General features: G+C 33.3%; 1 protein-coding gene across 1 annotated transcript; it reads right to left on the bottom strand.

Annotated features, from left to right (window-relative positions):
- Positions 1–8,592: 8,592 nt before the first annotated feature.
- Positions 8,593–12,946, bottom strand: LOC114743589 (plant intracellular Ras-group-related LRR protein 7). The gene is made up of 9 exons (XM_028931810.1): positions 12,720–12,946; positions 11,696–11,765; positions 11,455–11,501; positions 10,836–10,944; positions 10,612–10,697; positions 10,302–10,392; positions 9,487–9,572; positions 9,111–9,197; positions 8,593–9,014 (listed from the first exon to the last, which is right to left on the bottom strand). Exons 1-9 carry the CDS (start codon positions 12,816–12,818, stop codon positions 8,904–8,906), a joined length of 786 nt encoding a protein of 261 aa, XP_028787643.1. The 5' UTR covers positions 12,819–12,946; the 3' UTR covers positions 8,593–8,903.
- Positions 12,947–14,254: the final 1,308 nt, after the last annotated feature.

Raw genomic sequence — 14,254 nt, 5'->3', positions numbered from 1 at the left:
ATATATATCATCCGTTATTGACTTGTAAGTTTGTAACCTGCACTAATGAAATAAAATTAAGTTATATATATTTTACATAAATGATAATTTGAGGCTCTAAAAACTTATATACTCTTTTTTATTAATAAATACACACAATACAATAGTTGGTATTGGATGATTTGTTGCCATCATTTAATCTGCGATCCATCCATCTCTCCTTGAATCTTCATTTACCCGCACCCAAGATATCTGACCTAATACTAAAGGCTATATAAATATATATATAAATTAATTAATAACGCCATACCTTATTAGTTTACTAGTAAAGTTCATTACTTGACATGTGACAGCTTCTAGCTATAATTCTATCTGAAATATCCACCCTACTCTCCCTCTCTCTGACACATGCTCGCACAGGATTATAACCATTAGCTAGTAAGAATTGATCCAATTAATAAGGAATGAGTTCATAACTTATAAAGTTGTGAATGCAAATCCATTTCTAATATAAGAATATTGTTAGTGGGTGATCAGTAAATAATTTTGCAAGTATATCCTAATCCTAATAAATACGATCCAACTTATCTAAATTTTTTTTCATAAAAAGATTTGTAATTTCAAATACTGAATTTCTATGAACACGCGCTCGCACACGAAGTAGGGGGTGGGGGTGAGACAATTTGATTAATGCTAAATTTTTAAGGTATACATATCGGATTAGGGACGAGAGAATCAGTGATCCCTTTGATGGATCCTAAATATTTAATCATCAGTACAAGCTGTCGAGGGTTGTGATTGCCTTGTTATTTTAAGACAAAGGCGACCTTGGATGTTAGTTCATGCTCGCTTCCTAATTGACTTTTTCGATACTCGCGTTTATCATATTAATAATTAATCAATCTACTTTGTGCTCATATTATAATTAATGAAATATCAAGCTCAAAATATTTAATTAAGAACTTTTTGCAATCCAATAATTTAAGAAATTAAATGATCAGCTCGTTACTAATTAATGAAAGCCGCGCCGGCCAAGTTCATTGCAGTAATCGTAGGATGAATGTCTTATTAATATGTCTCTGAAGTAATTAACGATCACTCACTGTAATTGTGCCCTAATAGCCGGCAACTTAGTACAATGTTTAGCTGTACTCGTCACCCATATATATAATTTATATATAAATGTTTGTTTTTTTTTGTTTTTGTTTTTTTAGTACCGTATCTTATCCGTAGTCCAAGAATTAATTGACTAATTTGAGTACATTAAAAAAATTTGTTAAGTTATTTATTTGTAATAATTAAGTGTTATCTTTTCTAAAATATTATTAATTAGAACTACTATTCGATAAAACCTTTAACACATATAACTATTATACAAACTACTTTAAAAAAGAACCAGAGATAATACGAGTATATAATTTTAATGAAGGGATGATCAGAGAACTAGTAAGTGTGATCATATGCAGAGAGATTGGAGTTATAATGCAGAATTATAGAATATGAGAGCGTTTTAATTTGTTACCCACATTCATTTTTCTTTAATTATTAGGCCACGTGTATCAGCATAATATATGCCGTATGCCTAGTGATGTGTGATGATTATATAGATTTAGATCATCGGCAATTAAAGTCTATATTTGATCTAAATTAATAAAGAAAGTGTATATTGGATGAAAAATAATAATGTGTATGGGAATTTTTTAACTTATCTTTTTCAGATTTACTTTATAAACATTTAACTTGATGAGATATATATATATATATATATATAATTAAATCCATCCACGATCACATATGCTAAATACCAATTAATTTGGATTTTGGAGTTTTGGCAATAGATAAAACGTGGGTTATTTAAGGATATGGATAACTAATACATTATTGCAGTTGAATCATCTCATATTTTGTATGTCTAACAAATATAATTAAATCTTATCAGTTCATCACCGTAAAATATAAAATCCATCAGAAACCAAATCATGTTTAATTTATAAACAGTATAATTTATTTCAGATTTTATGCAATATATGGGAAACTAAATTGGGCTATAGTTTAAAAGAATTACCCTGATGACATTGATATAGCGTTACCGAAACAAGTTTATTGGCTTAGTTAAGTAGGTATATAAAAATACCATAAACAGAACTCAAAATTAGAAAGTAGAAATCACACACACACACACACCCACAAATAATAAATATAAAATGAGGGTATGCGTCAAAGTCAGAAGGTTGATGATAGCATGTGAGAAAACTTCACTTGAGGGGTAAGAGTGTTGGCTCTGCAAAAGGGCAAAAATAAAATTAATTTTTTTTAAAAAAAAAAGTGAAGGGGGAATAATATTAGAACTGAAAAAACATAATGGTTCCAAGAAAAGAATGAACAGAGACACTGCCTCGCACTTGTTCTTCTTCTATATACTGAACTTCTCTTAAGTCCAAGATGCTTTGCTTTCCTTAATCCTCAAGCATTCTTTCACTATCTCATTGTCGGTGCCAATTTGTGAGTACTCCTATTCTCCGATATAACATAAGCAATGTGATTTATTTTCTAAACTCCGTTCAATATATGACAAAAATATTTATTTAGTGTCATTATATGTAAATAAATGAGAAAAACGCGATATTGTTTTAGCTTATATGTTAGTTTAGGTTTGGCTTATTAATTTAACTAACCAAAAAGTGGCTTTTAGGAGGAAAATATTGGCCTGCATTGGTATCATAGAAACTTAAATGCAAAATGATTCTTATTAGTTAAAAGCTTAAGTACATTACAAGGGCAGCAAGGTTCCTTATGAAGTTAAATTCAGCGATCACAATTACAGTAACGCATTAATTTAATCCTGGAAAACTTCCTTTTCCACTTTCAAGATTATATGGACTGTGTCCTTAATTTTAGGCTTATTTCATGTATGAAACTTAAACTTAAAGTATATATATAATAGTAATAAATATATGCACACAAAGTTTGGTAGATGTAAAGGAAGTATAATTAACCAAGGTTTCAATTTTGTTGATTAGTCAGTTTAGAGATGTGGATGACATATCAGTGATATATATTGAAGTTCTAATATATATAAAATGATTTAAAAGTGGCGCTTCCTTTTACTTTGGTAGCTGATTGCCTTTAATCAAATCTCAAGCTAACAATAATCGGAATCTTCTTGTTGATCTAACCAATTCATCAGAGATCTTTTGCAATCATAAGAAATGATTGTGTGTGTGTGTGTAAATAAATTCGAATAGGCAAAACGAAAGAAAAAATATGAGTATAAATTTTAAAAGATTAAGTTAACAATATAGATTCATAAATGAGTATAATTGCGACTAACTGAATTTGATAGTTAAACTGTTCGGTTTATCAGTTAAAAGATATAGTGAATAATATGTGTGTGTCTCTAAAGAAGAGCATGTGTTGCCTGGGGGAGGTAATTTAATAATGGTGCATGTGTGTGTTAGGGAGGAGGTAAGTGTGACCAGAAATGCTTTAGGGATACTCAAAATGAAATATTATTAATTAGATTTTTCATGTAAGAAAAAGGGGAAATTTCATTCATTAAGCATATAAAATGAGGAGAGATTAAGACATCTCACATTCTAAAGGAGGGATTTGTTTTTTCAAAGTTTAGATCAGTTTCATAAAAATACATATAAATGAATCTATAATATTATATTTTGACTAAAAACTTTTAAGATACCAAGTCATTTGATTTATATACACTTTTTTTTGGGGTTAGTACTCTAATTTATAACTTGTTCCCACATGGATTCATCACACTTAAACTTGCCAACGCAAATTATTAAGATAAGAGGGCACTTAGTAAATGAACTTTAAGCAGGAAAGGAGGCTGAAGAAGGTTGTTTGGTCAATGTCTTTGGATTGGAGGAAGCTATGGAACTGAAAATCACAGGCACAAACCGATACACAGATTTCAACCAACTTAAAAAATGCATCGCCGACAGGGTAAGCAAATAAATAATTTGGACTTGCGTTACATTCATTCATTCTGGCTTTTCATAAGAGAGACGAAGGTCATTAACTTTTGGTTTTATTTTTAAAATTATATATTTATATGGCCTTTATTTAACCCTACAACTAGCAAGGAAATATAAGTTCAATCTTGTAAGCAGCTTCAGATTTTCAAATAAATAAATTAATGCATCTGGACTCTCCATTATGTAGCTTGTTACGGAAGAAAGACAAACAATGTCATAAATTACGTGAAGGCAAATGTTTGGATAAAGAACTCCTGTAGATGATTTAATAATACAAAGAATACATAATGAAAGCCCGTTTGAAGTGATTTATAAATAGTTTTTCAATCGTAATTTATAGAATAGAATACAAGATAAAAATGTGAGAGGAGTTTTATCTCAGATTACATTTATTATGCCTATGAGTGATTTTAAATGCTAATCGCAACAAGGCCGAAACCAAATAATGGCTTCCCCCTTCGAAAACGCTATTTTACAATGAAGATTTCATCTTTAATCTTAATATACAAAGGAAAAGTCAAACTCCCATTATTCTTAGCTCTGCTGACTGAAAATTCTCATTGTGTCTCAGGCAGAAAGGTTCCAGCACAGAGAACAACCAGAACTGATTGTGGCCTCCACACTAGTAAACCGATAACTTAAACTCTTTTAAGTCTCTTGCATGTAGGTAAGAGGTCAGCTTTACTTTTTGAACATGACAAAATTTCATTACTGTCAAAAGTTTCTTCTGCAGGGCACACAGCATAATCTTCCAGATCATTTCTCTGGCAGCTTGTAAGATCAGTAACATGTTGATAGACAGGAGAATCAACAACACGGTCCATGTCTTCATCTTTATGACTGTCCATGTTCAAAAGGTCATTTCTGTTCTGCTCTGCCCGCCTTCGAAGCATGAACACCTTAAAGTAGTAACTCAACAACACCTTTTTTGTTCGAGAAGGAAAAACAATTGAAATATTGTTCCAAAACGATGATGGATTGTTGAAGACAAACTCATCATGAAAAATCTGTTCATCTTCTGCACTCCATTTTTCTGCTACTTGCTCTCCCATGTAAGAGAAACCTAATTCAGTCAAGCTCTCTAGCCCAATGCTTTTGATGAGTTCTTCTCTTGCTTCCACAATATGGAATCTGACACATCTCACAGCTCCACCATCTTCACAGCTACAGTCAGTCCGGCCCTTCCCAACATTGTCATTATCATCAGTAATAGCTTGTCTTCGTCCACCTTCATCTATCAATCACATCACAATGTGAAAAAATCATAAAGCAATTTGTGGCAGTGGAAAAAACTATGGAAGTTAGTATCGGATGATCCTTGAGATCCACCCATTTCAGGGCAATCTGACTCTCAGAAGACAACACCATTAAAATGGGAAGTATTATATTCAGAACAAAACAAAATGTTATGTTCATAAAAGGTTTGTCTAACAAATGGTCAAACAGCAAACATAAACGTGACAAGTCAAAGGGCAAGTTAATAACATTTTCAAAGAAAATAAGGACATTTTCAAGAAATCTAATCGTCATAGTTTGAGCTGATTGACCACCAAAACAAAGTTAATGAAACAGAACTGGTTTCATAACTTAATGGATTACAGGCAAAAAAACTCCCACGTAAGCACAATTTTAAATTGGCAAATTGCACCAGAAATTGTAGTTAAATAGCAAACATCCTCAGGGAAAACAGATTTTGCAAATGAGAGAAGCTGATTGCTGGGTTCCTCTTGTTTTTGGTGTTTAAAAGACGCCTCAAATATTTTCGCTGCGTCGAACGGACGCTTATGCACCATGTTTAACTGCAGGCTGCAGCAAAGATTCCACAAGAGAAGCTGTCATTCTTCAGCACCAACTTGTCCCAATAAAATGCTATTAGAACTCATGACTCTACATAAATAAAGAATCTTCATCAAATAACAAATCCAAAATACTATCCCCGGTCTTTAATATAAGACTTTGTTTGACTTTTATTTTGATCCTAAATATAAGATCTCAATCTACTTCGTCTCTTATATTTATGAATTTTTTTTTTTAAGATGGTTCTCCTAACAATAGTGGTTCTAGCCAATACACTTGATTACTAAAGATATTTAGGAAAGACAACACTTATTTGTTATAAATAACTAATTTAACTTCTTTTATTAATCTTCTTAAATTAGTGAACTAACTCTTATAATTAAAACCGAAAGTAGTATGGTAAAAAGAAAACATACAAACTCAGACACCCATGTTAGTGTATTAAATGGGTATAAGTTATTACGTAGACTTTTTTTCTTGATCTGATTTCTGAATGAAAATAACTGGAACCGACTCTTTCACTTCTTCTTTTTTCTTTTTTCTTTTTTTTTTTAAGGAAAAAAAAAGCCCAATGACTTATTGATAGCTTTGCTTTGTCCTTTTTTGGGCGCCCGGATGACTTTGCTTTGCTGTGTAAGTGAAACAAAATATTAGAAACATAGCCCGAATCAAAACCTTAATCATTTTTACCAAAAAACAAATTATAATTTTTTGTTTTGGATTTTCTTTTCTTTTTCATTGGTGAAGAGAGAGCGTTTCGAAAACTCTTAAATAACTCCATCTACAAATACTTTTACCCACTTCGTAAAAGACTTTTCCTTTTATTGGTAGGATGTTTAAATTCTCAGACAAAAATCCCAAACCAAAGTTAGGCGATGGAACCTTACTACTAACACGATACAAGGGAAGGAATGGATGGATTTGTTTGCTACCATCTGCTGGTGGCTTTGGCGACAACGGAACCTCTTTCTCTTTGAAGAAAAGACCATTAGCAATGAAGCCGTTATTGCTAGCTCCATGGGCATTCTAAGCAACCTCCGCAAGGTACAGTGCAAGCTATCTGGTGTTTTAATCCCAGGTAGCTGCCTCCACAAGGAGACACAGGCTTGGCAACCTCCGGCACACGGGTGGATTAAGATGAACGTTGACGGAGCCTTCTCTCATCGCACCTCAGCTTGTGCAAGTGGCGGTGTTCTTCGCAATGACGATGGACGATTCATTCGGGGTTTCATTCATTGTCTCGAAGGCCGCGACGCCCTCCATGCAGAACTGTGGGCGTGCCTTCTCGGACTCAAGCTTGCATGGGATGGAGGATACCGTAAACTAGTTTTGGAATCTGACTCCAGTAACGCTTTAAACCTGATATCAGCCCATGCGGATGAACACCATGCTGACCATGGAGTCATTAAAGAGATTCGAGAAATGTTCGCATGGGATTGGACTGTGAAACTCCAGCACGTGAGTCGATCGCACAACAGAGCTGCGGATTTTTTAGCCAAGCAGCGTCTCTTGGCACTTAGTGGTTTTCATCTAGTTGTTTCTGTTTCTGCCGAACTTTTGTCTATTTTGGACTCTGATCGCACTACTATTCGTGATCGGGTCAGTATGAGTTGAGATGTCCCATTGTTATTAAAAAAAAAAAAAGAGAGGAGAGATTCTTTTTATATTTTTGAGATTCTTTAATCAAAACGATACTACGTTTGATCATTAATATAGGATTTTATTTGATTTTTATTTTAGTTCTAAATATAAGACCCTAATACAATTTATTTCTAATATTTATGTACTCCTTCGGTCCTTAATATAGAACCCAGATCTTGAGTTGGTTTTTATTTTAAATATAAGATCCATTTCTCATATTTATCAATTTTGTTTAAATTACTTCTATGGATACTCCCTCAACCATAATCAAATAGAAGAGGAAGAGGGAGTATTAAGAAAGATAATTACGGTGTTTTAGAAAAAATGTGTCATTTTTCTTATAATTAACTAACTTACCTAACTTCCTTAATCTAATCAAAGTAGTTAAATGGGTCTTATATTAAGGACTGGAGGAATATTTTTTTTTCAAGATAGTCATTCTAACAATGGTAATTCTAACCAATACATTTGATTAGCAAAGATAATTTAAAAAAGATAACACTTATTTATGACAAATAACTAATTTAACTTCTTTTCTTAATCTCCTCAAGTCAGTCAATTTTCTTAATCTCCTCAAATTAGTCAACTAGCTCTTACAATTAGGACCGAAAGTAGTATTAAGTTTATTTTTCTAGATGGATATGATTTTAATATTGTAAAGAAAATTAATGTTACCTCTGATCCTAAATATAAAAAATAGTGGACTAATTTGAATAGATTAAGAAAATAAATTAAATTAGATATTTATAATAAATAAGCATTATCTTTTTTAAAATATTATGACTAATCAAGTGTATTAGTTAAAACTATCATTATTAAAAAGACTATCTTAAAAAATTAAATAAATATGAGAGATAAAATAAATTAAAGTCTTATATTTAATACCAAAATAAAAGCCAAACGAGATCTAATATTGAGGATCAGAAGTAGTATTCTAATTTTTAATTTTGTCCCATTATCTTTTATATAATCTCCAATTATTTTATCGTGACTATTTGGTTGCAAAAAGAAATCTTAAACATACAGATGAGATTTCAAGATGGTACTAAACTATTAATTGGATTTGTTCAAGAGTCAACTTTTTGTTATTTTGCTTGATAAGGAGATAACCATACGATTATCATGCCTTCTACATATCATCAAAGCATATACCAGAATCAGCAGGCAAACAAGATATGGGAAAGGAAAATCCCAGAAATGAACACCTTCCAATTCATTTTATGGAACCAACAAATGCCTTGTCTTCTATATTAACATCAAAGCTCAAACTAATTTACAGCTTCCAGAATAGAATGCCATGAAAAGGACTTCATGACCTCATCAATGTTGACGAATGGCTCCAACCCACGCATACTTGCAGTTGAAGACAATGGAACTCCATTTTTTAAAATGTGAAATAAAAAGCATAGCAGACTAAATGCTTTGTGTTCTATCTCATACATCCAAAGCTGATCCAGAGATGAACCTGAAAAATCACCTTACCAAAAGTGGCTATAAATCCACACCTTCATCAAGACCTTTGGAACCAATCATCACATTTGAATCAATTTGCTTGTCAAACTTCTTCCTCCTCCTCGCCTCAAACTCTTGAAACCCGTCCATCTAGATGGTTCAATGGTAGTTGGATTGAAACTTGAGCAAAGTTGTTGGTTTGTAGGAGACGAAGGAGGCAAACAAATTCGGGAAATAAAGCCTTACCTGTTGAAACTGATCCATAGATATAGGATTGCCGTGCAGAGATATACTTTGAAGAGTTTTGCAGTCTTTCAATAGATTTGCAGGTATCTAGCCAATGAGACCCAACAGGCATAAGAACATTTGAAATCAAAGGACACGGTTCTTAGGTTTGTAACAACTGCATGAGGGGGAATTGCTACAAGCAAAACCATAGATTGACACGCTATATATAGATTCATAAAAGTAAAGAAAAGAGAAAGAAGAAGAAGAAGAAGCATAAGACACTGCAAGGGTTGCACTCCAACGAAGATTAGCTGCCTATAAGATAATAGGCAGATTACTAGGCAATTAACAAACGTCATACAAGGCTTCAAGTACTCTGAGTCAGAAGTATTACCTGTTTCACATTATTGTTATCTAGGCAAAGTGACTTCAAGTGAGTAAGATTGCACATGGAAGAAGGAAGATCTTCAATACTATTATCTAAAAATTTGGCAAGAAGATTGAAGCTTCAATCAACTATGATGCAAAACCAAACAGCTAATAAAACATAAATTGTTAAATTGATCCAGAGATCCATATTCGAATCTCATGAAAACAGTTAATGACATGAGAATCAATCCTATGGATATGCACATTGATTGAATATGTAGGGAAAAAGCAGAATATTGGACACAGAATTATGTTACATCTAAGACATCTTCATGAAATACGACAGGTTATAATAATCTTTGCAATCATTATCGTAATATGAACTGTAGGGGTAAAAGGTTCACAAGGAGGTAGGGAGAATCAGAACTGAGGACATCATCAATTTTAGGCCCAAAGAGCGGTTAAAATTTCTCAAATATGGACTTGATTAACTAATTTGTTGGGCTAATTGTTCCTAAACTGAAAATAGATCCCATGGTCAAGTATATGTAAATTGTACTTCATCCAAAAATGTTTGTCCTGTTTAAAGTTAGTTTGCTGCCCATCAACAACCTTTTAGCCTGTGGCATGTAACCTAGCTATCATTAAGAAAGATGATGGAAACAGGGGGATAACATGAGAAAAAAAAAACCATAAAAATAAAGAGTACATCAATAGAATATATCTCTCCATTGTCTGCATATCTGTAAAGGAAACAACCATCTCCAGAACACCAGCACAAACAAACTGCATTAAATGCTGATGCAACGCATGAAGAAAGCAAGTAGATCAGAAACATACTATTGGCTTGTAATTCTTCTAAAGAGAAGCAACTTCCCACAGATTCTGGAAGAGACTCTAAGTTGTTGTTCGCCACATTTAAAAGTGAAAGCTGCATTATCAAACAGTGCAGCATATTTTAGATGTTAATCATAGTCTGGTTATGTATTGAATTTATACCAACAATTACCAAAGTGAACAACCTTTTAAGTCGATCACAACGGAGAACAATATCCCCAACTCCTCAAATTCTACAATTAAGTGAATGCTTCAAATTTAAAATAACAAAAGCAGTAGAACAATCAGAGTATTCAGACTCACAAATACTTACATTTCGCAAGCTGCCAATAGTAGCCGGCAAGGCTGTTAACGAATTCCCAGATATGGATAAGCGCTCAAGCCTCACCAATTGACCCACTAAGGAAGGGGGAAAAACCAAACAAATTACAGATTGACAATAAAGAGACATTCCATTAAGAAAATGCCAATGTCATGAAGAAAACAAGATAATCATTTTATTCTTAAAAAACCAATTTATTTCACAGAGGGAATTACATTCATCAGGCAAGGAAGTAATTCGATTTCCATCAAGGATCAAGGCTTTTAGAGACTGGAGCTTCCCCAAATTCACTGGCAGTCTCTCAATGAGATTTTCTGGCAACACCTGTAAAGTCAGCGCAATTTTGATAAGTAATGCTCTTTATCAAACCTAGTGTTATATAACCTCAGTTCTGTAAAGAGTCCACAAACCAGTTTAATAAAACGCTTCCATGGCATATTATCTAGCCAGGGGAAATAAATAGAAGGCAATCTTGTATTTGCAGGCATAACATGTGCAAAAATCATATGACTTTCAAAAAAGAATATTAAATTCAAAAGTTAATGCTTCAAACAAATTCAAGAATCAACGATCCAAAGTACTAAGTCTCATAGCTAAACTTCTTAAGAAAACACAAGAAGTAACAACGCTGATTCGCTGAAATACTGATTCAGGAAAAGGAAAGAATTTCCTCTAGTGCTTCTTAATTATCAAAAAAGTAGATAAAGTCCAAAAGCTTTCTTTCTTTCTTTCTTTTTTTTTTTTCAATTTTCAATATCAAAAAGTGTAGCAAGTACTATATGTTCACAAACAGTTACCAGGTTATAAGCATATAGTGGGAAATATAACTCTTACCAGGCGCTGCAAGTTAACCAATTTGCTAATTTCCATGGGAATATCAACTGTATTCAAGAATTGAATTGATAAGTAGTTAAAAAAAAAAAAACAATACAAATAATCCTAAAAGAAAAGACAGTTTCTTAGATGTCAAATTTATACTATCAACTTTAGAATAAAGCCCTGTTAACTAACAGAACTGGGACTCATCCCTGCTTTATATTAACAAAGGAGGAAATGAAAAGAAAAAGGAGCATACCTATTCGATTATGTGTTAAGTCAAGAGTGCGCACAGATCTATCGAGGTCAAGAATTTCATCCGGAAGCGTCTGTTTTCCGATGAGAAAAGAAGGCACCATGGTTAGCATGCGGTAAAAAGCTCTAGTGTATGCATGCATTCAAAAGGAACAGCAACAGAAAGAAGCAAAACAACAAACATTGACTTTGGGAAGGAAAAAAAAAAAAAAACACCAGATCTCATCCAACTTTTAGATGTCATGAATATTACATCTCATGACATATCTTCATGAAGCAAAATTGGATTAACAAAATACAATCACAAACCTTAATTTACAGAGCGGCACATTTGAAACAATAAAGATACATGATCCAAAGGAAGACGTTCAACACAAATGTACAAATTTCTCACTCGGCGTCATATTTCAATGTAAATGACACGAAAAATAAGAGATGATAAGAGGAAAGCAAGCAGTAAAATACTCAAGAGCGAAGGAACTGCCTCAACAGACACCATTTATCTCAATCACTCAATCACATTCCCATTAACGGGCATCTTACTCTCATTAAGTTGACATTAGAGAACAATTCATTAAACCTATTCTCTTTTATTTACCTGCTAGAAGTACACTGTTTAACCCGTCATCCTGCGAAAATACCATGCGGATGAACCAATAATCTCAAGTCTCAACCACGATATAATACACCCAGTGGCATAATTCATTTAAGAACTTTATACCCTGACAATACCCTTCTTTAAAAAAAAAAAAAAAATCGAATTCAGTTGAGAAGCAGCATAACAGAGGCCACTAGGCTAGCACTGAGATTGATGAACAAAATGACAATCCCCCATGACACATCAAAATACACAATCAAGTTAGTTCCATTCAGTACAACGAGAGAGTGGCAAACTCCAAGCAAGGGGAAAAACCATTACAGACTAGAAAAAGAGAGAGGGAGAGGGAGAGAACGCCGCAGAACCATTAGCGCAACTACAGCAAATTTAAATTGTATTGAAACCGTGGCCAAACAGATAAAACAATTACCTTCAATTTGGAGTCGCGCAAAGCAACAATTCCGGTGGATCGCCACCGCGAAACTCTAGTAGCCTTTGTATCGGCGTTTTTGCTGAAGCAGCATCCCATTTTTGGGACGAAAACCAAAAAAAATATGAAAAATGTAAATTTGAAGAAGCTTTCCAGTGATTAGATTCCCCAAAGTCCAAAAAGACTATATTAAGGCTGTAGCAGAGTCAAATGTCCAGTGATATGGAGGAGGGGCGTTCGTTATGGCGGGGTCCAAAACCGCGTTTTCTTTTTTCCGGTTCCGGTTCCATAGGCTGTCAGAAACAACACGCAAATTACGACTTACGAGACCACATGGTGACGCACAATGGATAAAGATGTTATACTATTTTGGAAATTGTCAAATACATCACGTTAACTGGAATTGCGCATATATTATGTTATGCGGATGATTATTTGACTTTTAAATTTAACAATTTTTAAGAATTAATTACTCTATTTTTTAATAAATAATAAAGATTAAATTTCTTGAAATGGTAAATTTACCAATAAATTAACTAAAATTTTAATAATCACATCTAGATGAAATTATCCATTAATTTTTTTGGCATTATTTATGTATTGATTATAATACGTTGTTTCCTTAGAGTGAGGTCATTTTCTTTGATTTATCAAGGCAGGCCTGGTCAAACAAAATAAAGAGAATATGCTTTCAAGCCCTTCGGTTAACACCATGAAGATTAGAGGACCTTTAATGATGTTTTTAAAGAAGTAATGAAGGTACCGTTTGGTTGACTTGCTAAGTTCTACTGTTAGGATTCTTAGCACTCCTTCCCAGGGATATTTGGTTTTTGATATATTTGAAGGTAGAATTTCACACAAAGTTTGGAAATACCAAATTATAAATAAGAAATCTTTACAAAAATGCATTGTTATGTCCAAATTTAATATTGTCAAAATCTATTAGAGTAATTGCTTTTTGTGTAATTCTTCTGTATTTAAACTCTTATTTTCTTTTAGTACTTATAATGCTCTTGTACCCAATGCACACACCCTTCAAGTTTTTCATTAGCTAGAGAACTTCTCTTAGAAAATGTTTTAAAAATCTGAAAAAAACTTTATTCTTGGCAATAAAGACTGACTATAAATCCCAACATATAGTATAGATATTATAGGGATGAAATCTCAAGGGATCAGATCTTCGTCTTCACTCATCAACTTGTATTCAGAATTTGCCCCTTCATAGGATCCAATCCACCATTCATGCCCTTAGCCAGGGGTCTAATGGCTTCCCAATTGAGTACACAATAACCCAATCTCTCTCAGCTTCCCAGCATTCAATATGCTCCTACCATCAAAAACAAACGCAGGTTTCTGCATATATCAAATATTCTCTGATAATCAAGGGTCTTAAATTCGTCCCACTCGTAAGAACACAGATCCCATGAGCATCCTTCGTTGCCTCATAAGCATCCTTAACAATCCTAACCTGTTTCATAGTATTGGGACTAATCTTTCGCTGGAGGTGAACTGGATGGTCCCACTCAACACTATCC

Source organism: Neltuma alba, unplaced genomic scaffold (assembly GCF_004799145.2).
Source record: "Neltuma alba isolate B1F8T4 unplaced genomic scaffold, ASM479914v2 tig00004058_pilon, whole genome shotgun sequence".
NCBI lineage: Eukaryota > Viridiplantae > Streptophyta > Magnoliopsida > Fabales > Fabaceae > Neltuma > Neltuma alba.
This window is presented reverse-complemented; position numbering and strand designations above follow the sequence as displayed.